The sequence below is a fragment of the Panicum hallii genome, chromosome 6 (genome assembly GCF_002211085.1).
Source record: "Panicum hallii strain FIL2 chromosome 6, PHallii_v3.1, whole genome shotgun sequence".
In the NCBI taxonomy this organism is placed as follows: Eukaryota; Viridiplantae; Streptophyta; class Magnoliopsida; order Poales; family Poaceae; genus Panicum; species Panicum hallii.
Window position 1 is genome coordinate 3,563,047 of NC_038047.1, and position 27,750 is coordinate 3,590,796.

Below are 27,750 nucleotides of genomic sequence, written 5' to 3' on the forward strand. Positions count from 1 at the left end.
CGACAGCGACCGGATCGCCATTCTGAAGCAACAAACATCAGATGAACAGCCAGCAAGATTTATATCTATCACCATTAACATGTAAACCAGCGCAACATGTCACATAGAGAAGCTAACTAGCTACCACCAGGACAAACGCAACAAAACCAGTTTAAACTAGACTTGTCACGGGGTGCAGAGAGAGACCCATTTCCTTCTTGCATAAGTACATGGATCAAGGTCTGTTTATATGATACCGGGTAGCATAAAATGAAAATCAAAATGCAAGGGGGGTGGTTCTAGGCGAGATAGCGGTACATCTTCCTGTCTGTCTTGTCCCGCTCCAGGAACTCGCGCTCAATGAGGGACTCAATCCGCTTCTTGATCACCACAGGGTTGGGCAGGAACCTGGGCTGCAGCTGCTTCGTCACCTCTGTCATGATGCTGTTGTGGTCGAGAACCCGCCTCGACTTCATGATCCGCACAATGGCCGCCTCGATCTGCGGCTTCCTGTCCTCCTCGACCCGCTGACGGGTCTCCAACTTCTCGGGGTCCGTCTCCTTCTGCGCCACCACAGTGCCAATCTTCACCTTGAACAGCTTGCTGGTGAACTTGTCGTTCACGGAGAAGCTGTCGTCATCAGCAATGTCCCTGCTCATGGGCTCCTTCCTCAGAACTTGCTTACCCTTAACAAGAGCCAGTGACTGGAGGCATCGCTTCAGGTCAGCAGCTGGTATTGCTGTGGACTGCTCAATTTCACGGTAAGTCAGGACATCTGACGAGTTAAATAGCATGAGAACGCACATCTGGTAGGTTGAGACGTTCAGTTCGTGCTTGCTACCATTTCCAAATGTTGCTTTGATGTCAGCATGCCCCATGTTTGTTTGCCATGTCAGCCTCCTGCCATTGTGGGTGCCAAGGTAATATGACCGAAACTTCTCAGAGACAGCAACTATTTCAGGGGGCAGGTTGCAGGTATTGCAGGGTTGTGTTGGCCATGAACCAGTGGTGAGTATCTGGACAGATATCTGGGGGTAATCTGCCAGATCCGAAGTAGACGCATAAAACCCTTGTGTAGTATCCTGAGAGGTCTTCAAATCAGTGAACATGCCCTCCAACTTCGAAGTAAACTGGTATCCACATTCTGTCTTCAGCTTCACAAGCATGCTCCTCTCAGAATCATCAGAAGCAGTCTTCCCAGATAGAAGACGCTTTGCCAAGTGTTGCTTGTAATACTTCTCAAATAGATCCTTTTCTTGTAAGTACCTAAACAGCATCATCACCTTGTCCAGGACAGTCTCAAGATCCTCCTCGTTGGCCTCTTTCACGCCCTTCCGCAGTTTGTCATCAACAAACAGTGATATGAACTCAGGGGATCTGTTGTTTAAGTTGATGAAGTGCTCAAATGAGGAATTCAGAGCATTCAGGAAACTCTTGTCACTGTTAAATGACACATTGATGATATTGTCATATTTATCCTTCTCATTCAGAAGCCGCTGGACAAAATCAACTGGATCCTTCAGTCTCTCTGGGTCTGTTACCAAACTCTTTCCAGTATCCTTAATGTGAGACATCATCACAGATCTAATCGCTGTGAGTCCATCAGGAACATGATTAAACAGAGTGTACATCCTGGTCAGGTCTTCATACCTGTCTTCAATAAGCATATTCACAAGGCCTGAGTTCTCCATATGAATCAACCTCTGCATGTGATTTGCTAGCATCTCTTTCACCACAACAGCAGTGATCTTCTCATTTGTTTTCACATCCATATACTGAGAAACACGCTCTGATTCTTCATTGAGGCGCCTCTCAGCCAGCCTCAGATAGTCACCACAAGAATAGCAATCAATGAATTGCTGTGACTCACCACTGTAGAAACTAGCAGACACCTCAAGAAATGGCCTTTCAAAATCATCCTGATAAACAGAAGACCCTAGATTCATCAGCATTTTAGTTGTAGTCCGCATCAAGCATCTATTTATCACTTCACCGGTCCTTTCTCTATGTATGAGTTCGAGAAGTGTGTCGAGCAGCCTCCCCTGAATCATTGGAGACCGAACTATGGTATCCCTCCAAAGCTCCAATCCAAGATCGAAGACAGGTGTCTTTTTATTAGTGGGAATATATGTCCTGTCCATGTACATCAGGATGTCTCTAATCATTGTCAATGCCTTGTTATGGTCATTCCATTTTCTCTCTAACTCTTCCAGGAACAAACCACCTTGAGCTGCCTCGACACATGTACGCATCTCTTCAAGATGCTCTTTCATGTTTTCTGTGAGTTTTTCATAGAGCTTAGGACCAAACTTGTGCAGTACCATGTTATAAGCAGTCCTGTCATAATATAAGAAAAATGTTATATTCACCATTAAAATACATCATATTAACAAGATGAGCAAAAAAGCAAGGATATTTTGAAAAAAAAAACAAATATTTGGGAGAGAACTGAACAGACTTGGGGTTGAGTTCTTGTTGCTTTTCATGCAATTGCTATGTTACGTTTCTTGGTATCATAAGCTGATGCAAGGTTCATACAACAACAACAACTTAGCCTTTTGTCCCAAGCAAGTTGGGGTAGGCTAGAGATGAAACCCACAGAAGACAAGAAAAAGAAACACAAAAAGGGCATAAGACAAAGGAAGAGTTAGGGGTTAAACAAAAAGTAACAAAGGTCACGGTTCAGGTACTTTAATTGCTAATCTCCAAGCGCTTCTATCCATAGCTAATTCCTTAGCGATATTCCACTCCTTAAGGTCTCTCTTAACCGTCTCGTCCCAAGTTAGTCTAGGTCTACCTCTACCTCTCTTTACATTATCGCGCCGCTTTAAAACTCCACTACACACCGGCGCCTCGGGAAGCCTCCGTTGTACATGTCCAAACCATCTCAACCGATGTTGAATCAACTTCTCCTCGATAGGTGCCACCCCGACCCTATCTCGAATCTCTTCGTTCCGGACTCTATCCCTTCTTGTATGCCCGCAGAACCAACGCAGCATATGCATCTGTGCTACACTCAGTTGCTGGACATGTCGCCTTTTTGTAGGCCAACATTCAGCACCGTATAGCATCGCCGGGCGAATCGCCGTCCTATAGAACTTACCTTTTAGCCTCTGTGGCACCTTCTTGTCACAGAGGACGCCAGAAGCCTGCCGCCACTTCAACCAACCGGCTGAAATTCTATGCCTAACATCTTCATCAATGTCTCCATCTTTCTGAAGCATTGATTCTAGATACCGAAAAGTATCCTTCTTGGCCACCACTTGACCTTCGAGGCTAACGTCCCCATCCTCATGCCTAGTCGGGCTAAAGTCGCACATCATATACTCGGTCTCGGTCCTACTCAGTCTGAACCCCCTCGATTCTAACGTGTGTCTCCACAGCTCTAACTTCATATTAACCCCTACCCTACTCTCGTCAACTAGCACCACATCATCAGCAAAGAGCATACACCAAGGGATGTCACCCTGTATGTCCCTTGTGACCTCATCCATCACCAAAGCAAATAGATAAGGGCTCAATGCTGACCCTGATGTAGTCCTATTTTAATTGGAAAGTCACTGGTATCGCCATCACATGTTCGAACACAAGTCATCACATCCTTGTACATATCCTTGATGAGGGTAATATACTTAGTTGGGACTTTGTGTTTTTCCAAAGCCCACCACATGACGTCTCTCGGTACTTTGTCATACGCCTTCTCTAGGTCAATAAAGACCATGTGTAAGTCCTTCTTCTCCTCTCTATATCTCCCCATCAACTGTCGTACTAAGAAAATCGCCTCCATGGTCGACCTCCCAGGCATGAACCCAAACTGGTTTTGGGTCACCCTTGTCAATCTTCTTAGGCGATGCTCGATAACCCTCTCCCAAAGCTTCATCGTATGGCTCATCAGCTTAATCCCCCGGTAGTTAGTACAACTTTAAACATCTCCCTTATTCTTGAAGATCGGTACTAATATACTTCTCCTCCATTCCTCCGGCATCTTGTTTGACCGGAAAATTAGGTTAAAAAGCTTAGTTAACCATACTACCGCCCTCTCGCCCAGGCATCTCCACACCTCAATGGGGATGCCATCAGGACCCATTGCTTTACCTCCCTTCATCCTCTTCAAAGCCTCCCCGATCTCTGCCTCCTGAATCCTCCTCACAAAGCGTCTGTTGGTATCATCACATGAGTCGTCCAATTCGAAGATAGGACCCTCATTTTCCCCATTAAACAACTTGTCGAAGTATTCTCGCTATTTGTCCTTGATCTCCTCATCCTTCACCAGAAGTCGATCTGTCCCATCCTTGATGCATTTGATTTGGTTTATGTCCCTTGTCTTCCTCTCGCGGGTCCTAGCGATCCTATAAATGTTCTTCTCTCCTTCCTTCGTACCTAGCCGTTGATAAAGGTCATCAAAAGCCTGACCTTTCGCTACACTTACAGCTCGCTTTGCAGACCTCTTCGCTAATCTATAGCCCTCGATGTTGGTTGCGCTCTTGTCGAGGTGAAGGCGTTTGCAAGGTTCATACCAAGCACCAAAAAGTAGCAGCAGATTCTCTTTAAAGCATAACTATATTTGAAAAACATATCAGCAGATTATCCTGACGAGAAAAAGTTCTACAGACAACATATACAGGAAAATCACTTCTCTGTTTGGACAGCAAACTTACAGTAGAATTTTGAATACTGTTTAGCCAAGACTTTGTGTTTAATAACATGTGCAACAAATAAACAAAAATAACAGGTAACAAGGATCAAACATGGGCATGAACTTCCGAGAACCAGTAAGTGAGGTATGATTGTTTGAGTTGTCACAACTTTTCTGTATGCACAGGCTTATCTATAGCACCACTAATGCATGCACTGACTTCTATATAGCACCAATGATGTATTTGCACACCTTTTGCAAAGTTCAAATGCTGCAACATGCTGAAAACAAAGGCCATAAAGTTGGCCACTAAACGGTAAATTGAATCAGAGATGCAGACAGCTAACAAATCCTATTTGCCAAAAAAAAAAAGAATTGCTAATGAAAGGTTTCAGAAATAGATGTCGACTATCCAAAAGCATCGTCCTTCCAAACTTAACAGACGGGGCCAGTTGCCAAAAGTTAACTAAACAAGTTCCTTTTTCTTTTCAGATTTTTAATAACATTCATAGTTGCATGCATCTGGTGCTGAGAAATTAGCTCTTCATAGACCTCCACTAGTCCTCATGTGCTGCAAAGGGATCATACGCATGCACATTCTGATCAATTCCTAAATTATACAGTTTCTTTATTTCCCTTAAAGTTCATGTTTCTTAGCATCTGCGTTCAATAGCCTGTGGCCATCATCCTCTGGTGCTAAAATTAAACATTCCCAACTTAAGAGATTCATGAAATAAGATGAGGACCAAAAGGGCATGTGTTTTCCTATTACATTGCTAAGTACATGATCCTAAATTGAAAGACTAACTTCATAGATAGAACTAGCATCAACCTATGTTTCTAAGCTGACTGGAAAGTTCTTTCTCATCACCAAGATCTGGGTCTGTTCTGTAATGTTTTGGGTGTGACAGCAATCTGTTTTATTTAAAAAAAACAAATATGACTACATATGACTTAATGCAAAAGTCATCCCACCCAGTTGTGCGATTGCTATTGCAAATATAGATCAGTTTCATCTTAGCCAGCATGTATACTAAGTCATAAAGCCTAGTTACCAATGGGATCTAGCAAGACTCAAAGCACCGCGGACCAGAACTCCTAGGCACCTACGTAGTGGCCAGCATTGGAAACAAAATAACAAGTAGCGCCTTGTAAGGCTGGAAATTAAAAATAAATATTTATATAATAACAGCAATCCAGCATATCACACCAAGCCATGCATGGATGGCAGAACACCTAGCCAAGCATGGTGGCGCACCATAGCATCTCTTCAGGGTTCAGCAAACAAAGTAATGACGCAACCTGGCCATGTGTACTACTAGGCGCAAACTGGATGGGGGCAACGACACTCGGATGTAATAGATGTATATAACTAGAAGGTAACAAACTAGGGAGTCCAGGAACACAAGCACAGGATTGTAACGGAAGTTCTCTAGTCTAGACAATAAATAACATTAATGCAAGTCTAGATATGGAAGTTCCAATTGGTTCAGCCCTACCGTAGCCCAAAGGCTAAAGATGGGTGCATCTACATTTTACCAAAATTTAACAGTACATGTGCATACAGCTTTGCACAAGCTTGAATCGATAAAAGATCCTAATATCATAAGGACAAATTAAGGTTACAGAACAAGCTTTAGAACATCAGTAACTAAGTAAGGCCCACTAATCAAGATTACTATTAAGAAACATTCACATATCGTCACCACACATGCATACAAGCGGATAAAAGGATCAATAATTATAGAACAAATCATGGACCGCCAATCAGCGCAGCAATCAATCAAACCTTCACCACAATGCGATTCACCCGCAATCATACAGCATGACCGACCTAATCACAGGGGGAACAAGATTCGATGGAACAGGGAGAACGAAAATTCAGGAGGGGGGGGGGGGGCGCACAATGTTAACATCAACCTATGCTTACACTCTATGATGAGGACCAAAAGGGCATGTGTTCTCCTCCTGCAGTGCTGAGTACATGATCCTAAACTGAAAGACTAACTTCATAAATGGAACTAAAATCAACCTACGTTTACATTCTATGATGGGGACCAAAATGGCATAATGGCACCACACACCAGAACTCCTCACCTCTCCTAAGCTCCTAGGCACCTACATAGTGGCTAGCATTGGAAACAAAATAACAAGAAGCACTTTGTAAGGCTGGAAATTGAACATAAATAAACATATTTTATAACAGCGATCCAGCACATCACACCAAGCCATGCACGGATCGCAGCACGCCTAGTAGAGGGTGGTGGAGCACCATAGCGTCCTCTCCAGGGTTCACTAAACAAAGTAATGACACAACCTGGCCATGTGGACTTCTGGGCACCAACTGGGTGGGGCAACAACACTCAGACATAACGGATGTATATAACTAGAAGGTAACAAATTAGGAAGTTCAGGAACATGAGCCCAAGATTGTAACGGAAGTTCTCTAGTCTATCTGGATAATAAATAACATTAATGCAAGTCTAGATGGCAGTTCTCATTGGTTCAGCTCTATTGTAGCCCAAAGGCTAAAAATGGGTGCATCTATATTTTACCAAAATTTAACAGTACATGGGCATACGGCTTTGAACAAGCTTGAACCGATAAAAGATCCTAATATCATAATGACAAATTATGGTAGCAGGACAAGCCTTAGAACATCAGTAACTAAGGCCCACTAATCGGGATTACCATTAAGAAACATTCACATATCATCATCTCACATGCATAAAAGCGGATAATAGGATCGACAAATATAAAATAAACCAGGGATCACCAATCAGCACAGCAATCAATCGAACCTTCGTCGCAATCCAATTCACTCGCAATCATACAGCACAACCAACCTAATCGCAGCTGGAATAAAATCTGACGGAACAGGAAAATTCAGGATGCTGACGGCACGCAATGTTAATATCAACCTATGTTTGCATTCAACGATGAGGACCAAAAGGGCATGTTTTCTCTTACTACAATGCTAAGTACATGATCCTAAACTGAAAGACTACCTTCATAGATGGGACTAACGCCAACCTATGTTTACATTCTACAATGAGGACCAAAATGGCATAGTGGCACCATGCGCCAGAACTCCTCAGCTCTCCTAAGCTCCTAGGCACCTACATAGCGGCTAGCATTGGAAACAAAGTAACAAGTAGCACCTTGTAAGTCCGGAAATTAAAAATAAATATTTATATTACAACAGCAATCCAGCATATCACACCAAGCCATGCATGGATCGCAGAATGCCAAGCAGAGTATGTCCGAGCACCATAGTATCCTCTCCAGGGTTCAGTAAACAAAGTAAGGGCGCAACCTGGCCACGTGGACTGCTAGGCGCCAACTGGGTGGGGTCAACGACAGTCCGTCGTAACAGATGTATATAACTAGAAGCTAATAAACTAGGAAGTTCAGGAACACAAGCATGGGATTGCAACGGAAGTTCTCTAGTCTAGACAATAAATAGCATTAACGCAAGTCTAGATAGCAGTTCTCATTGGTTCAGCTCTAACGTAGCCCGAAAGCTAAAAACAGGTGCATCTAGTTCTTACCAAAATTTAACAGCACACGCGCAATCAGCTCTGAGCAAGCGCGAACCGATAAAAGATCCTAATATCATAATGACAAATATTAAGGACAAGCCTTAGAACATCAGTGACTAAGACCCACTAATCAGGATAACTATTCAGAAACATTCACATATCGTCATTTCACATGCATACAAGTACAAGCCCATAAGAGGATAAAGGATAAAATAAAAAACAATCAGGGATCGCCAATCAGCACACCAATCAATCGAGCCTCCGCCGCAATCCGATTCATCCGCGATCATACAGCGCGACCGACCTAACCGCTGGGGGGAAACAAATCCAACGGAGCAAGCGGGGAACGAAAAATTCGGGGTATGGTGTTCACCTGTAGAGCTCCTCGAAGGAGAGGCCGCTGGCGTTGTGGTTGTAGATCTCGCGGATGGCGTCGTGGAGCTTCCGCCACGACTTGTCGAAGAACTTGGGGTCGGTCTCGACGCGGTGCCGGAAGGGCTCGATCCTCGGCCCGCGCTTCTTCTGGCCGTTCATCATCTTGCTCCTCTCCCCCGCGGCCGCCGCCGCCGCCTGCTCGGCGCCGGGTTTCCGGCGAGGTGGTGCTGGTGCTGGTGGGGAGGAGGAGGCTAGGGTTTCGCCCGCGGCGCTCGCGTGGAGGCGAAGGGAGGGAGGGAGGGAGGAAGGAAGAGACTGAGAAACGATGTTCTCGTTGCGATTTCTTTCTTTTGTAATCGGCTGGTTTGGTTTGCCCCCCACCGTTTTAAGCTCTCCAGAGTTTGGGCCTCCACGATGATCCTGATCTATTTTTGGTGCCTGGGTCACGTTTCCTTCCTGTGCCCAACAGGTTGCCACGGTCTAAATGACATTAGGCTTACATGATTATTAGTACGTGGTATATATACTATAAAATATTTGGCAACGACTATAGTTTTCTTTCTAAAAATTATAGAAAAATTCTACTTACAACGAAGATGATACAATGTTAGAATTTGTGAGAGGTTTTTATAAAAAGAATAAGATGATCAGGATGTTGTTAGTCTACTTTACACCTACTCTGTTCCTTCCTTACGTAGCGCTACTCATTCATAGCCATTATCACTACATATTTTACGTTATAATATCTTACTCGTATTTTTATTTTGCAAGGTCACACGCATAGTAATGGATTTATAGGTACAAGTTACAACCGCACAAAGAAGCTTTCCAATCAGTTTTGCATGTCATCTTAAGCACGTAATTTTGATTATTTCTCTATATAAGTACAATTTATAAATGGGAACAAATGTTGAAGCGAAATACTTTTATTAAAATGCAAATGACGTGTCGGATAGTGTTTGGTCTATGCAATGGTATAGCAAAATAATAAAAGTAACTCAATCAGCGAGGAATGTTGGTTCGTTGCTGCAATAACATGGTATTCGCATGTTTTAAATTACGAGCTGACATCCATAGTTGCTGCTACAATAACGTCGCATTTGCATGTTTTAAGTTACGAACTGACATTCATGATCGCTAGCATCAATGTTATTGAGACAAAAACACGGACGGTGATTTCCAGCTTGCCTGCCTCCCCATCTTCACCGAATACACTTTTTTCTCCTTTTCTATTACCGTAGTATGTATATTCTGTAGAAAAAATATCTACAGTATGCCAAATTATATAATATTATTCTGTCAAAATAAACTCACGGGTGAGAAAAATTAGCATGCCAAAACACTTGGGAAACGAAAATTTGAAGAGAGAACACAGTGACAGCCAAATCGCTTGGGAACATGGTTACGGCCATACGAGGAAAGACACGAAACTTCCCCGATCTGGGAACCACTTGACACGAATCAAGCAGCAGTCACCAAACCAGCTTTGATGCCCATGGCCCAGAGGACCCCGAGCAGCTGCTCTGCCCGTCCCAGATCTCCGGGCACCGCCGTCTGGTTCCTCCCGGCCGCCGCCCTACTCCTCGTCGTCCTCCTCCGCTGGCCGCCCATGGGCTCCTACCCTCCCGTCTCCCCTCGTAACCGACCCTCCTGAACCTTCCATCCATCGGTTTTCTATCTCCTCCAATAGTTGTGAAAAGCTTGCCCCTTTCTCTTGGTTTTGCCCCAGGCGGCTCCGGCTCCGTGCCGGCCCGGCGCGCGGAGCTGTACTCGAAGATGGCGCGGGACCTCGACGAGCGCGGCGCGGCGTTCCTCAGGGGCGGCGAGACGTCGCAATCGCTCACGCTGACGGACCTCTTCGACACCGGAGATGACGGAGCCGTCGTGCCCAGGCTCAAGGTGCGGCCTCTCTTCACCCACCCCTGCGTTCTACTGCTCACGCTGGTTGGCATGTGCTTGGCTGTGATGTCGATGCCGAACTGAAATGTGCTGGGTGCTGCCTGGCAGGCCGCCGACCCGCCGGTGCGCGCAAATGTGCTCCATCTGGACCAGGAATTCGCCACTGTAATCTCGTGAGTGATGAGCTTTGTCTGAATTCCTTGTCATTCTATTTCTCATTGCTTTGTCATTCTGTCTGCAAGAGATAAGAAATTTAGTTTAGTAGGTAGCCTGTAGTTGGTCAGGTGGGCAATTTAATAACTGTTCCTTAGGTGACATCAGAGCATTGCTTTATTCAGTATGTTTTATGCTTGCAGGAAGGCTGTCAAGGAAGTATTTCTTCCTAATTTCGATCGAGGTAAAGTTTTTTGTAGCGGTTTGGTATCCCATATGTACAGAATTGTAGAATTTCATCTAGTGATTTGAAGCAACTAATGCTTGAATGCTGCTAAATAGAATTATCAGTTCAGTTGCCTTCAGTTCTTGATTTCTTGGCTACTTGCACATAAAGATACAACTTTGTCAATGCAATCGATCTTGAATACTTTATGCGGTTGATTGTTTTGCAGTTATCTGGTTCCAAAATACAAGCATGTACCACTTCAGTATGTTTCATGCCTCCCATCACTTGGAGCCCATTGTAGCAACTGATGATGAGGTGAACACACTCTCTTTTTTATTTCTTTGAGCATGGGAGTAAAGTTCCTACTGACATATTTATGTATTTTCCTTGAGATTGAAGCTGAAGTGGAGGCAACAAAAAGAGTCACCAAGACTATTTGTCCTCTTAAAATTGTATTGGATCGAGTGGTTTTGACGTCAACTGGTGTTCTTCTTGGCCTGTGGCAGGTTTGGATCTGTAGAACACCCTGTTCTGTCTGTAAATTGACTTCATGGATATCTATGTTTTCTCATTGGTGCAAAAAGTTCTAGTAACCTTAGCGTGCAGTCCTCTATTGTAACATGTATTCAGAGTTTTAGACTGAAATATAGGTAATTCTGTTTGGTGGTGTGTTTAGGTTGAATCTGGTACTGATCCTGCAGAAATCCGCTCAAGATTGAGAGAAGCTCTCCCTCGAGCTCCTCAAAAGCAACTGGTATGTGCTGCTCAGACTAGTCTGATTGAAACATTACCCAAGTTTCCATCCCCATTGTCAACAAGTTGCATTATATTTTGACAAAGGATGAAAGGACTTCAACAAAAGCCCAATATTTTTCTTGATTTCAGGTCCTAGCATTCAGGATTCAGCATAGTTGTGTTGCACATAGTTATTGCATAATGATGGCTCTTAACATGGTATTTTGCACATTTTAGTGAATCTGTCACTTAACCTGATTTTTGCATTTGACAGTATGATCCTGTTTTGCTTCACACCTCGTTTGCACGAATCCTGGGACATCCTAAGCTTCCAGAAGAGGTAGGCCACCTATGAATTTAAGTTTTACTTCACAGAACACTTACGTATTTGATCCCATTTTGGACGTCATCAGATGTCGAGCAGCTAGGTTCTTTAATATCAATAACCACACAATAAGCCCCTGACTGGGACAAGAATCTGTTCGGCATTGCTGTGGCTTGTAAAAGTGTTTTCATCTTTATTTTACTATTTTTAGTTGTATATAATAAATTAAACTTGGAAAGGGTACTGTCTTCAGCTAACAATATTCTACGTTGCAGTGCTGATAAGACAGTCATAGTTTCCCTCAAATACATCGACATTACTGTAGACAAGTTCTACCATTAGCACTGCTAAATCTCTGAAAGTTTGTCTTGATGCGTCCCTCAGCTTTTTAGTTAATCTCATCAGACATTACATTTGCTGTGTCCTCTTGTAGCAAAGGGCACCATCTTTTGATCACGTCAAGTTTTTCCATGGGCTGGTTGCTCGAGTTAATGAGAAGATTCATGGCTTCCAGGTAAGCTTCTCGTTGCACATATCCCTTTCTCCAAATATTTCATCGCAAAATCACCTTGATTGCTGACGTAGCAGCATTTGTTATCCATTTCTTATCACTGTTTCAGGCGACAGTATCAGAGTTATGGTACGTCGAAGAGTATGATGTTCTTGCGCTGGCACTGAATGGAAAGATGAAAGTACAGAGGCTCCACCTTGGCTGCAACCATCAGGGCAATGAAAATTCATAAAGAGGTCATGATAATGAGAGAGAATTAGGGGATACACTTTGCAGTGCCTGTGCCTGTGCCTGCTTATAGTGGCTAAGTAAAATTTTGTTTGCATGGCACACCTGATGCACCTCGACCTTGTGTTCTGCCAAGCACCAAGTGCTCTAGTCTGAAACTGGAAATGCCAAGAACTTGCAAGCCATATCGACGAATGTTTATGTAGGAACTGTAGTCATATGTAGTGTAATTGTTTAAGCACAAGTTTTAGCTGCTATGTAGTGTAATGCAACATCTGTTCATATACATTAGATTATACTGAAAATTCCATCTATGTATGAACTAAACCTCATGTATAGACGGCTCTGCATAGCTTTAGCCCAAAAGCAAATACTACTTCCAGTCTCAAAAGGAGTTATAAATATCAGCATGTTCCTAAATATACTATGATGCATTGACACACCATAGCAAAACTATATGATATAAAACTACCTTTTGAGACCAAATCTACTTATCATTTTAAATGTATAATCATTTTAAGTGTACAATCTCAACGTACACAAAGCAAATAGTTATCAAAGTTTTTAAAAGTGGACTTCACCCAGCCTAAAACGCCTCTCTTTTGGACTGGAGGAGGGCTAGGCTGCCTAAAACCCGGCTCAGCACCGACAGAACGTGCGTTGGTCGACTGGCTCAGTCTCGCTGGTACGGTGGATGCCTCGTGTGACTCTATACGCCGCTCTGCCCATGATTTTCTCCTTCTATGTTTATTTTGGCCGAAATATTAAAAAATTATAGTAAATCATAAAGAAAATCATAAAATAAAAAATTAAATTTTGTTGGACTCCATATAAGTAGATCTATGCAGTGAACATATGATATGATATAATTTAGTAAAAAACTTTTATATATATATACTTTTCTGTAAATAATTCATAGCTACAGTTTTTGTGATCCAATTATGGTGAATTTTTTATGATAGGCTTGAGCTCTAGTAAAAATTTCATGCTCATTACATGTATGCCTGCGTTGTTTAATTCCAAGCTATACTAGAGACTCTTCAGTTGCTCAGGCATACATGATTCAATGAGCATGAAACTTTTACTACACCTCAAGCATATGATTGTTAGCCTACCATAAAAATTTCATCATAATTGGATCATGAAAACTGTAGCTATAAGTTAATTATAGAAAAATATATATCCAAAAGTACAACAAATTCTTTACTAAATGTATCGAATCATATATTCACTATATAGATCTACTCACGTGGAGTCCAATGAAATTGGATTTTCTATTTTATAATTTTTATAATTTACTATAATTTTTTAAAGATTCAGCCAAAATAAATATAAAAGAAAAAGGAAAAACCACCGAGAGAACAATTAGGAAGGTCGTGTATCCAGTATCGCGAGTTTGAGAAGTCCAGACGGACAATTTTATTATCTAGGGAGGAAACGCGAACTCGCAGGGGAGGTAAAGAAAATGACTTTTTCGTATGAATTAACACACGAGGCCCCCAAGGCTTGGTCTGGCCTAGATCGTCGGTGGGTTACTGGGCTCTCTACGTTTTGCCTTTTCTATGGGCTTGCCAAAGAGCAGTATTACTTGGAGGCTTGAGCTACATGAATGCTTTGGCCCATCATGACTATAACTTTTCTCCTTCTAGGGTTTCTAGTTTGTGGCCCATGCCCTCGGCCCTTGGTCCGTCGACAATCAATCCTCCGTTACTTTACTCAAACAATTCAAACTTCAACTGAAAAGGTACATACATCTCTAATCAACCAAAAATAGGACTTTTATGGTTATGTATAGAGTGTGACTGACAGAATGTCTAGTTGCGTAATGTATCTTAGACATGATTTTCACGAACCATCTAGGCCTAGTTTAGATACACTAAATAATCCTTATCCATCTCATATGGATCTATCAGAGATTTGAATGAAATCTGGGGACTAAAACAGTTCAAAATGGGTCATGTAATTGGCTCGAAACGCAAAGGCACATACATAGATAAAATATTCAATGCAAAGCCAATAAAGGACTATGCTGCTCACCTATCGCTCATTCTACCACCTACCCGCAAGTTTGTTATTAGACCAATATTAATGGAAATGTCATAGAAATATCATGAGCATTAAATATCATACCACATTTGCAAATTTGCTAACATGACAGCGTCATTTATGAGGAGTGAGAAGGGAGAGTGTCATGGAATGAGAGAGGAGTGTCATCACTATGACACTCTTCCGGCACAATTACCAAAGTTTCCAATCTTGGCAATTGTACGATGACACTCCCCACTGAGACTGGCCTTATCACGTGTTACTAGTCGATGTTACTTTGTCTTGTATTGACATCATAGCGCCGCCATTCATAGATACAAGTCATTGCCCCACCACTACTCTATGAAAAATATACTTGATACATGTAAAAAGTCGGTAGATTGTGTCGTGAGAGGGGAAAATGATCATAGATCTAGGGAGAGAATGGGAGAGTAAGATATGTACGGGCTGAAGACCACCTAAAATCATATTTCCTTATTAGGTCGTGTTCCCTTGAGACCGGATCTAGTCTAAAAAAATGCTGAGCTTAGTAGGTATTTGTCAGCATTGATTTTAACATGCTCAACCTGGACAAGGTATATGGATAAAGAATTTTCAGTCAATCCATATGCGAGAGATAACCGTTGCTTGAGATGGGTGGCTCCTTGAATTTTCATGGTATTAGATTAACCGAACAAGTCCTACATGAGAACCCGAAAAAAGTAAAATAAGACCAAGCCAAACCTGAGAGTACAAGCATCAAGTTCACAACTAAGCTATCCTTCTTAGCTCTAATTTTACACCCAACTGGAACTGATCACCAACTACGAACAAGCGTTCTGACAAACACTGCAGTAAGCTACCATTTCTTTTCGGATTACAACACTGCAATCCACGGAGGAACGGTCAGTAACAACACACGGGGCAACGGATCAGCCCATTCTCGTTGCAGTCCGGGCACTGCCGGAAGAAGCCGGCGAAGCGGCACCCCTCGTCGTCGACGAAGACCTTGCAGCTGCCGTGGCACGTCCCGCAGGGCACGAACCGCGCCTCGCCGCACGCCGCGCACGCGCCGACGTGCACGGGCCGGCCGGCCGCCGGCGCGGCGTCGCACACGGCCAGCAGCGCGCGCGCGAGCTCGCCGGCCTCGTGCAGCGCGCGCACGTCCTCGGCGCCGCCGAGGTCGCGGCGCCCGCCGACGAACACGCGCGGGAGCGCGGGGCCCTCGAAGCCCCCGCCGTCGCCGGCGAGGAGGTCGCGCAGCTCGGACTTGAAGGAGGCGTGCATGGACACGTCGCGCTCGTCCAGGCGCACGCGGTAGCACCGCAGGATGGCGCGCACGGCGCGGCAGTCCTCGAACGTCCGGCGCACGCTGCGGAGGCTGGTGAAGTACAGCACCACGGGCTTCCCCGCGCGCGGCAGCCGGAGCCATGGCGTCGTCACGTCGTCGTCGCCGCCGAGGAAGACAGGGGCTTGGGCTTCGTCGGCCGCATTCTTCTTCGCTATCTTCTCATGGAACTCTTCCACCCGTGCGCGGACAAAGCCAGTGACCTCCGGTATGTCGCGGGCGGCCAGCGTCCCCATGTCAATGTCGCAGGCCTCTTTCGTCGCATCCTGCGGCGGCGGCGCCGGGTTCTCCTGCTCGGGGTAGAGAAGCGCCGGGTGCGACGGCGACGGCACCTCCACGCGCTGCCCGAAACCAGGCAAGATCGCCGGGTCAAGGTCAAGCGCAGGAGGCAGAGACGGCGCAGGCTCTGCGCTCCATAGCGCCGTCCACGACGAACTCGCCGACGCGGCGTCGCAGAACACGACGCTGGCCATGGCCGCCGCCGGCGTGCTGGGCGCGCCATGCTCCTGCTCCTCCGCCGCCGCCGCACCCTCGCCGGGGAGCGCCTCCTCAGCCTCCGCGGGATCACTGGCGCCCTTGATCGCCTCCTCGGACGGCAGTGGGGTGTACGCCCGCTCGCCGTCGTGCCCGCCGCGGCATATGCCGAGGGAGGTCAGCGCCGAGGCGGCGCGCATCGTCAGGGAGCTCGAGCGCAGGCACTGCCGCTGCTCCGCTGGCGCCGCGGACGGCGACACCGCACCGCCGCGCGCCTCCCTCGAGCTAGAGCACCCCATGGCCGGACGCGAAGGCGGCGCACGCACGCACGTGGCTGGCTCCACGTCCTGGCACCCACGCCACCACGCGCCCGGGTTAGTTTGGCAGGGTAATGGGTGGGTAAACATAGGAAGGAGGTGATGAACTGGTGAAGGATGGTATGCATGATGAGATGGATTATGATGAGGATTTGCATGTGTAGAGCTGTTGTTTAGGATGGATGTGTTTAAACATTATACTTTTTTGGGAGCAAAGGACAATTTAGTAGAGATTTTGTTGGCTAATTTGAATTGGAGAAATGAAAACGCAGCCAAAAATTGGTCCATTTTTGTTGATCTTTTTTCTTATAGAGAAAAAATACAGCAATGGTAGTGAGGTTATGTATGGTAGGCATTTAATGCACGCCTAGCAATAAAAGGGCAACTATACACAACTAAGGAAAATGACTACATGCATCATTTACCTTTTTTGTGAGGGTGTAAAGTGGAAATATGTTGTACAAGATATTTTTTTATCAACGAGCCGAGAATTTGGGACTTGAATCCTAGACGTCACCTATGGCCACAATTTCAAAAAAAAAAACCTCGCCTCTAGATCAAGATATAGTATATTATTTTGACTTCCCTAAAGTTAAAAGCAATTGGTTCATATGCAAATCTTCAAATCAGGAAGCCTTATATTAAAAGGAATCATACCTTACTTCCATCATACCTATTGGATGCATGATCCAGCAAAACATAGGCACACAAATAGATCATGCATAATAGGCATCCACAAGAATGGAAGTTACAGTTACCAAAGTCTACAATCTAAAGGCCAATATTTTTCATATATAATTACTTATTATTTGGGAGAAGATAGTAATGGAAGCAGGCTCATCTTTAAGGAAAAATAATACAAGATGGATTGTGATAATGACTGTTGTACTCAACTACTTAAACCTTAGCTAATTTTGAATCGGAGAAAAATGAGGGTTTTATAACCAAATTTAATGATATTGATTAATAATTAAACATTGCCAACATTGCAGTGATGTTATATATAGTAGGTCTTTAGTGGAATAATTATACAGCTCGTCTAGAAACCAATAGGCAACTATGCCATTCAGGAAAATGACTATGCCATCTATTTACCAAGGGTGTAAACAAATAGTACAAGATGTATTTTATTAACGAGTAGACAATGGAGAGTGACTATGTATGTAGTTTGCCAATTTACAAGGGTGTATAGAGAAAAGAAAAGTAGTACAAGATGTATTTCATCGTTGAGTTGTGAATTTGGGACTCTGAGTCTTGACACCATCATGAAAGTCCTTGGACTATTTGTTAGTTGAACAAGAAAGCACCAAATCCTTAACGAGCATCCACCACAAAAGAATACCATGAACATTACTTATCAGTTAAAAGAAAAGTTCCAATTTTAGGGCTCATAAATGAGATAAAAACAACAATTCATATTTGTGCGATAAAGCAAAAAAGATCAGTTTAAAGCAATCTATTCTTACACAAAGGTTCAAAATTATTATGAAACCTGTTGGTTCATATGCAAAGGATGAATGGTACCTTAGGTCCACCATATCTGTTGGGTGTAAATACCCGAAAAAGCATACCCCCCATAATCGGATAGTGTTTATAAGAGGTAACCATGAGAAAGGAAAGTTACTGAAGTCTAAAGCCCAAAAGTTTTCCATATAAAGTTACATATTATTTGGGAGGATATGTGAATAAAGCAGAAATTCAATGTGTTTATCTCGAGTTTTGGAAAATTTGTCCTTTTGAAGAAGCATATGAGGTATTAAAGGATGAAGCCATGCAATATATATTTAGGTTCTCAGTTTTGCATCCAACACTAAATTCTGTATACGCTATGCAGTAGAAGTTAAAGTGATATTCTAGAATGCATGCAATTAAACTACAAACATTTATATAGATTATTGAGTAATATTTAAGTTGGACATGTGCAAATTTGAAATGAAGATAACCTAGAGAAAAATACTGTCGTAATGATAAATTTTAACACATTTCATAAACATAGTCAAAATAGTGGCCAAAGTTAATATTTTAGTCCATAATAATAGCAAAAGAGACAAACCATTACTTGTTAGTGACTAGAATACTGGAATAAAAATTAAGTACACATATCCATCTTCCTAGCAAAAGATGCTGATTTCGCAGGCATATGGCACCAACCATGAAAAATGTCACAAAAAATTGATTTTAGAGAAAGATGAGCAAGTTTCTCCTGATTTGTTTTTGCCAAGAAAACATGGCTTCTACTAGTTTCCAGTCACAACATAAAAGACATACAAAACCAGAGGATATTTCAAAGGAAAATAATTTTGATAAAACATTCCTTTTTGTTTGGAAAGTTTGACAGAACATTCGTTGTCTTTATGATTAAAACAGATGCAGGCCTCTAGGTGCAGTGTAGGCGTGAGGAACTCAACCTATCTTATTCAAAATATCAATGCTTATGATGCGAATTCTTTTAACAGTTATATTTATAGGAAACACATTTTGTGAGTTTATGAGTGGGGTGTGTGCACATGTTTACCTGTGCGCATCACTCCTGTAGTCAGGAAAAAAGAATTCGAATGTCCAACTAATGCTGAATTGAGTGACACAACAAAATATGGAATTACCAATGAAACGTTTGTACCATACCTAGTTGCACAAAAAAATAGACATTAGAGAATAACAGTTACCAATTTTGCAAAAAAAAAATGGCATCTCCTAACTTTTTTTGCCGAGAAAACTTTGTTGGCAAATTGTCAGACTGAGTGTGCGCAACTGGTGCCAGTTTCACTTGGACAAGTATGGCTATACCCATGAATTACTTCTCGGTTCTCACATATCTACTCGCAGCAACATCGCACACCACACAAAGCAACACGTTTTCAGAACTGTTTTTGGGTGATGACAGATGCCTTCACTGACGTGCTGTGGCAACATGAACGAAAATGTGGTCGAACTGACAGATGGGTCTCATGGGCAGCTTCATAAGCTCCAGATACCTATTTCTCATCAATCACAGCCTCCCACAGTCAGGCTGCAAAAAAAACAGAAATTCCTGTACCAGTTTGCCACATCGCCACATCACAAACAAGAATGCCAAACGCCATTTCACAACAGTGCCTGAAACCTTATATAAATATCACGAAATCATACGGCGAATCGCAGGTCTCAACATTAGTCGTATCCTAAGCAACAAAGTTGCAGATGTATGTAGTCTTACGGTTTCAAGAGATATGATACTGAATTACTGATCAATGGCGCTCTAGTGGACCTCGGTCTGGAATTTGAGGCAGATGCCCATGCTGAAGAGCTCCTGGTACAGAAGCTTGGCTCCATAAGGCACATTGATCCGGACGATGCGCTCTGCGGACCGGCAGAAGAGGCAGTAGGGGCCGCGCACCTTCTTGCCACCATATTCGGGGCGCATGATCACGTTGGCCACGCGCTCGCAGGCCTGACAGATGTGCATCTGCGAGAAATCGCTTAGCATGAACAGGCGCTCATGGAGGCTGGCAGCAGCGCCATGGCCGAGGAGGCAGTCTCGCTCCATCTCCCCGAACTTGACGCCACCGAACCGCTTCTTGTCCTCCACCGGCTGCCGCGTGAGCGGGTGCACGGGCCCCGTGTTGCGGAACTTCACCTTGTCCTCGGACATGTGGGTCAGCCGCTGGTAGAAGATCGGGCCGATGAAGACCAGCGACTTCATCCGCTCACCAGTGTGCCCGTTCAGGACGCTCTCCCCACCCCACCTTGAAAAACCGGCCCTGAAATGCAGCAAGGTAACCATGAACAAAACTACAAGAAGAGTGTTCAAATGGGCAACAGGCCTCGTATCTGCATTTCTTCTAGCGGGGTTCCCCTTGATGAACATATGGGAAATCGGGAATGCATTGCTTGCTCTTATAGTTTGTTTTGAGGGAAAAATAAAGACTTGTAAAAATGGTGACAGTGACTGCCTCACGGTGCAATCAGTTTATCAGTTACTAGATAGTATGCTGCCTGATTTTCACCATATGTGAGGTGTGAAAACGTGAGTTCGAGAAAAGAACGCAACACTAAAATAGAAGGCAAAATAGCCATTGTGGTCCCTTAACTTTCATCTGAGGGTCAACTTCATTCCTTAACTTTCAAATCGGCCAAGATAGTTCCTCAACTTTTATCTTTGGGTCAAACTCATCCTTGTGCTGATATTATGCTCCATAATAACATGAGATTTATGCAAAAGGTTCTCTTTGCCCTTGGCTCCTTTCCCTTCTAAATTCCGCAATAGTTTATTATTACTAAAAAAAGTATTTAGCAAATGCAAGCAAATCAGTGTAGTGGCATCTATGCATTTAGAAGCCAAACATCACAAGTGTTTACTTTGGAACATAGAATTTTATTTAACGATGCATCGCATTGTATCACGGACGCATGTAGAATAAAAATAAAGATATAACTACATACCGTCATATAAAATGTTGCGGAATGCTGAGCAAACAGTGACACAAAATAGTGGAAATTGAGGAGGGGGAGAAGGAGTCAAGGGTAAAAAGGACCTTTTGCATTTATCTCATGTTATTATGGAGTATAATATCAGCACAAGGACGAGTTTGACCCCAAACGAAAGTTGAGGGACTATATTGACCAATTTGAAAGTTGAGGGACGAACTTAACCCTCAAATTCAGAATAAAGTTGAGAGACCAAAATGGCTATTTTGTCAAAATATAACTTACTTGTGTAACTGTTCGGTGATCACATCCACAGATGGAGTGGTGAATGGTGTCGCGTATCCCACCTTCCCACCCAGGGCAATCCCCTTCCCCAAAGCAGCTTCAAGCAACTGACCAGGAGTTTGACGAGTTGGAAAGCTGTTTGGGTTTATGATGATGTCCGGAACTATCCCTTGGCGAGTAAATGGAAAGTTCTCCTGAGAATCCAAAAGGCCAACCACTCCTTTCTGCCCATGCATGCTGGCAAACTTGTCTCCGACACATGGCGAGCGAGACTACAACAATTATGACATTAATCACTAGAGAAATTTGACAAGTAAGAATGTAAGATGAGTAATAGCACAAAAATTATTATAAATTGGTGCAAAAGAGAGAAAAGAAATGCTTTATATATAGTATTGATAGCTGAGGTGATATCAAAAAATGCAGACCACCAATCATAAAGATATCTTCTGAGTTTATTGTTCATATAAGAAGGCAAACCAGCCAGGTAGCATAGAATGTCATGCTCTACTGTATTGTAAGGCAAATGCTTCTGCATTTCAACATGGGCCATGAAAGAAACAAAGCAGAATACTTTTGCAGAGAGTTATATTACTCACTTGTCTTAGAGTAACAGTTGCAAAGTTCATCCCATCATCATTTGCTGAAAGAACTACCTTCTCTACCATCCCTTTCTCAGTATGCATCAGTTTAGCACTAAGATCTTCGCCAGATTCCGTGACCTTCCCAATCACAATGTCACCGCTTTGAAGACTTGCTCCAACATATGGTAAACCCTCATTGTCCAGACTGTCAACCTTCCCCTTCTTGCTTTGCACTTTACCAAAACTGAGCTTTTCCTTGTGTTTGAGTCGTCTGGTGATCTCTTTGTTTTCGACCTGGGCTTTATAGCTCTTGAAATGTAGTGTACGAAACATGCCACGCTCTAGAGAGGCCCTATTCAAAACTAGAGAATCTTCTTGGTTAAATCCCTGATGAAAGTTGACGGAGACTATTGCATTTTGGCCATTGAAATATTCTGTTGGAGTGAAGTCATCTTTTCGTCCAAAGTTGTAGTCTGCCTTTCCAAGACAGTCGGCCACCACAGTTTTAAACAAGGGTCTCTGTGGATAGAAGATTTGATGTGAGAGGCTATCAAATCTAGAGCGTGAGTTTAAAGGGGAGTAGCCAATAGCCTGCTGTGATAATTTTTCAGCTTGCATCAGAACCCTCTTAGCGTTATTATGGTTGGCAAAGGGAATGAGACTGCAACTCAACCCTAGCAAGAAAGAAGGATCAAGTTCACAATGAGTATAATCAGAAGGCCCCTCTTCTTTCTCCCTTGTGAATAGATGCCTAATTCCAGGAGCACATCGGATATCCTCCTCTTCTTCAGCACCAATTAGTTCAATTATGTTTTGATCCATAAGTTCCTGAAATGAGTACAATCCACCTTTTGGTCTTGTGATTCTTCTTAGATTTTCAACTACAAGAAGTGGTCTTAGAATTCTCCCCGGATCAGAAAATACACGAACTTCTTTATTGTGCCTGTCCCTTTTGATTTCAACCTAATCAAAGTTAAGAAATAGAAACAAGAAGCATATTAGTACTATCTTGTTGCAACATATGTACTTTTAAGTATTCAACTCAAGTACAAATAGTACATGTAACAAAACAACATACGGCAAATGCATAATAATAATAGGAAATAAAGCAAGAGAAACACATAATTTCGTTAGCAAGAAATTTCAGAAGTACTAGGTAAATGAAAACTAACAAACAGGAGAAGAGTAGGATAGTATCAATGATTCATCATGAGATAATTAAAATACATACTGTTAAAGGTTAGCTGTTAATATTCTTTGCAAATTTTAAATCAGCAGAGATAATGAAGGAGCACAACTATAACGAAGAAATAATTTTCAGTAATCAATGACTTTATTAAGCAACGAAACCTATCACGGTAATTGTGATGGCACCAGGACTCCTGAGCCATGACAGTACAAGGTAAAATATCTTAAAAGAAATAAAGTTAAAGGGTGGATACAGTTTAGGAGAAAGTTTTCAAACATCATGAATGGACTGAATCTGAAAACTGAGGTTCATGACAAGTATTGAGAATCAGTTTAGCATATCTGGAAACTAAGCAAACCTGTGGCTCAATTTGCTTGCTACGCCTCAAGCTTCTTAAACGTGAAATCAATTCGCCTGGGTCTGCACACACTCCAAGCAGGTTCCCATTCAAGAAAATCCTGTCTTTCCCAGAAATATCTTGTAGAGTAATTTTATCATCCAGTTTCTTCATTCCACAAGAAACAAATGTATCAATCAGCGGTTTCTTCACCACAGTGCTAACCATAGCCGTAACAGCAAGGTTTTTCACGAATCCACATTTTTCACCATCAGGGGTGGACAGAAAACATAATTTTCCCCAGTAAGATGGATTCCTGCAAAAGGAAAATCAGTTTGCACAGGGATATTGGGAAATGAAGAGAGAAGGTATGCATAGAATTTTTGTAGGAAGGATATAGGAAACTTACGGGTATCTTGCATCCCCAGTTGTTCCAGAGTACGCAAACCACTGTCGAGTCTTCCTCAAGTCAGACATCATTTGAAGTGGATTTGCTCTCCGAAGGGTTGCTACAACCCCTGAACACCTTTCTGATTTATAAGGATGCCGCCAGGAACCAGTGGAGAAGGCCCGGTTCAAACCATTGGTAACAATTGATGCATCTATGTAACGCCTAAGATCTTGTAAGTTTCCATCAGAGCTCAAATCTTTTTGCATGAGCTTAACCATGCGTCTTTGTGCAAACATAACATGCACCCAGAGTTCTCTCCGAAGCAACTGGCAGGCAAGATCTAGCCTCTTGTTACGGAAATCATCCTTATTATCACATTTTCGATTCCCAGAGTAAGCCATTAGCAGGCATTTGACCATGTAACCCAGGAAAATTGCCTTGCACCTAATCCCATTGACACCAGGAAACATATACTTACAAACATACTCATCAAAGGCTTCTTCAGGCGGAAACTTTGTTTTTCTGATCAGCTTATCAACATATTGACGAGCTCTACCTGGAGTGCGGAAGCCTTCACATTCTTCATGAGATTCTTTCACAGTTGATGATATTATGTTGAAAACAGAAGCATCACAGTCTAGTATATCAATCATATCAAAAGCTTCCTTATCTGACGATACACCTAGTGCAAAAAACACTACCCAGATTGGCATAATTGCACCCAGGAAGGAAATGTTGATGACTTTGCGGCTTTCATTCCTTTTAGACTGAACAAGTTTTACATAGATCTTTTCTCGTTTGATTACACTTATGTAGCTTGCTTCCAAGCAGGAACGATCCGTGATCCAAATCCTGGATAAACATTTCTGCTCTTCAGCAATGAATACCTACAGAATTGGAAGGAATCAAACATAATGAGGTATATATCACCCAGACATGGTATCAAGCATTTTTAATTTCACATAGGTAACAACTTTCCTTACTTCAATGCTAATGTCAATTGCACAATTTCTTCTCAATATTACAGTATAATTTCCACGCATAGCTACTACATAAATATTTCAGTTGAACTTCAGCCACATGCTTATAGTATGTATCATAACACTTGCTTTGCTAGAATCTGCAAGCTCCATTTAAGTTAACCTGATTTTTTCACAAAACATATGTATAGCAATGCCAGAACAATCTCAACTCATCTATCTCTTCAAGCCTACCTCCCTCTCCCTTAAGTATTGGGAAAGGTAAGCAATATACTTAACTTCCCTCTTGGATAGGTTCCATCAAGCCTATGGTGTGGACTGGAAGTGAGCTGCAGTTACCTTTTGTGAATATCGCAATAGTGGTCTCAAACAGAAGCCTTTTGGCTCTGACATCATATTTAGTTTCCTGTACTAATCAGTTCACCAAAGGCCAAAGCATAAACTATTTAGGACAGGTGACCAATGTACTAAACATTTAGTGTAATTGCATAGCAGTGCCATATAGAGCTGTCGCATATGTTGTATGAGCGACAAACATTGTTTGTTCTTCGCTCCTTCTAAATATATTTTATATTGCACGTCTCACCTGACATATATTATATTTGCAGTGTCATAGAAATCTATAAGAATGCCTAATGTAATGATCTTTGTGAAACACATTTTCTGAGAACTCAATGAGCAGCATGAACCATGCGATGCAGTACCTTTTCCGTCCCTTTGATCAAAAAGTAGCCACCAGAATCAAACTGGCAGTCACTTTCCCGAAGTTTATGCAGCCAGCACAAATTCGACTTCACCATGACAGGTAACATTCCAATGCTGACCTGTTTAGTTTCTTTCATTATATCCCTTCTAGAAACATGCATATCCTTACCAGTTTTGGCTTTGTCACTTTTTTCGAGTGTATAAACCTGATAAAGTCAAAACACTAACTGATTAGATGGTAAAATATCAGCTGAAATCTTATTGATACAAAGATCAAGGTCATAACTTGAATACATGTGAGAGAGTAATTTTAAATCACATCTGCTGCTCAGTGCACAAAGAGAGGGAACTAGTGGTTTTGTTTCCTTAAGTTGAAACGTGGCCATACTACAAGTGGAATGCCAAGGAATAGTTCAATAGCTACACCCAATGCAGAGTCTAAGTAAGTTTTGCAGGCTCAGTAATGGGGAAATCATAAGAGACATCATTATGGCTGTTGTGCCATCAAAAACAAAGCTAAACATGAGCACCACAAGGTGATTAGATTAGATAACTTCCATGCCATTTGTCAAATAAAAAGTGCAATTCTAGAATTGCTGAATTGGTTACGTTAACATCCATAATAGTTATGAAAATAAGCTAACTATTCTGGAACAGCTGGAATGAATTTTTTGAACTTTCTATGACTTAATATTTCATTTCCATTTCTTTACAGTGAAGTAAAATGTACTTTATCCAGTGTTTTAAAGGCAACGCCTAGGCATCCAGGCAAACCCAGCTCGCCTTGGGCAATAACCACGCCTTGTCACCTAGGCGCCGCCTAGGCGTACCCAGCTCGCCTTGGGTCGCCTCGTCGCCTTTAAAACAATGAATTTATTCCTATTGTTTTACTTGATATGTAACATGAACAGGGGAATTGGGAGCATCCTAACCTGAACAGTCATTTCTACATTCATCCTGGACGAATATGTCATCTTCTGGAGGCGAGCATGTCTAGGCTTCAACTTGAGATCTTGCACAGCAAGATCATTGTTTTCAACCATGAACACTGGCTCCTCAAGTGTAACTTTACCAAATTTTATAGTTGCATATTTCCGAGCACCATCTCTATTTGAAGGGTCATAATCAGGCTCCACAGTAATTTCCCCAATAGAATCAATGAGCTCCTGGAGCCCTTGAGAGACAAAATCATTGTACGAATTTATCTGATGGCTAACTAGTCCATTCTCACTGAAGAATGATCTTGATGCTTCCTTGCAAAACTTCTCCAGGCTTGCAACATTGAAGTCAACAGGGACTTGCGTGCGTAGGCCCAAAGACACCTTTCCTTTGCCTTCATCTTCCACAGCTGGTGTTCCTGTAAAATCCACATCCATAGTAGACTCCTCTTGTTTCTCTTCATCTTCCACAGATAGCATTCCTTTCAATTCCACATCCATAGCAGACTGCTTCTCTTTGCCTTCATCTTCCACAGATGGTATCCCTTCAAAATTTACATCCATAACAGATTGATTTTCTTTCCCTTCATCTACCACGGATGACAGGCCTTCAAAATCTACATCCATAACAGACTGATCTACATCAGCATCAACAGCAGGCTGCCGCTCCCCTTTTGTGCTGTCCTTTCTGGGGGAGTCACAGTCACCTTCTCCATCGCCATCCAAATTAAGGAAATCCATCATGTCAGAATCTGAGACATCAGGTGACTGATCACCATTCGCTTGCGATTTCCCCATCGCCAAACAACAGGCAGCCGCTGCTCCTTGTCAACAAAACCCCTGCCTTTACAATGGAAAGGGAAACAAAATCAGCAAAGTCATAATGGGAATGCATAATCTTAAAATCAGAAGATCAGAATGCAGAGCACGTGCATCCACATGGCATTCAGCAACAAGCACCAAAATCACAAACAATTTCTGAGGCAGACGCAAGCGGAATAGCATTGCCTTTAACAGTTTACTGAATCAGAGGACAAGTCAGCATAAATCTACACCCAGTGCTCCACATGGCATTCGGCGAGAAGCACCGAAATCGCATACAATTCTCTGGCAGACACATGCGCAAAAACACAACCTTTGAAGAAATCGAAAATGCAA

General features: G+C 42.7%; 3 protein-coding genes across 3 annotated transcripts; 1 reads left to right on the plus strand and 2 right to left on the minus strand.

Annotated features, from left to right (window-relative positions):
- Positions 1-37: 37 nt before the first annotated feature.
- On the minus strand, positions 38-8,888 carry LOC112896707 (cullin-3A-like). Its single transcript, XM_025964809.1, has 2 exons — positions 8,531-8,888; positions 38-2,316 (listed from the first exon to the last, which is right to left on the minus strand). Exons 1-2 carry the CDS (start codon positions 8,692-8,694, stop codon positions 279-281), a joined length of 2,202 nt encoding a protein of 733 aa, XP_025820594.1. The 5' UTR covers positions 8,695-8,888; the 3' UTR covers positions 38-278.
- A 1,058-nt stretch (positions 8,889-9,946) lies between these two features.
- LOC112897077 lies at positions 9,947-13,010 on the plus strand. The gene is made up of 10 exons (XM_025965270.1): positions 9,947-10,169; positions 10,262-10,431; positions 10,540-10,604; positions 10,788-10,828; positions 11,040-11,128; positions 11,206-11,319; positions 11,490-11,567; positions 11,823-11,888; positions 12,307-12,387; positions 12,494-13,010. Exons 1-10 carry the CDS (start codon positions 10,022-10,024, stop codon positions 12,614-12,616), a joined length of 975 nt encoding a protein of 324 aa, XP_025821055.1. The 5' UTR covers positions 9,947-10,021; the 3' UTR covers positions 12,617-13,010.
- Positions 13,011-19,838: 6,828 nt separating this feature from the next.
- Positions 19,839-27,426, minus strand: LOC112897465 (DNA-directed RNA polymerases IV and V subunit 2-like). The gene is made up of 7 exons (XM_025965765.1): positions 26,587-27,426; positions 25,654-25,860; positions 23,988-24,856; positions 23,600-23,894; positions 22,068-23,015; positions 21,469-21,740; positions 19,839-20,516 (listed from the first exon to the last, which is right to left on the minus strand). Exons 1-7 carry the CDS (start codon positions 27,388-27,390, stop codon positions 20,015-20,017), a joined length of 3,897 nt encoding a protein of 1,298 aa, XP_025821550.1. The 5' UTR covers positions 27,391-27,426; the 3' UTR covers positions 19,839-20,014.
- Positions 27,427-27,750: the final 324 nt, after the last annotated feature.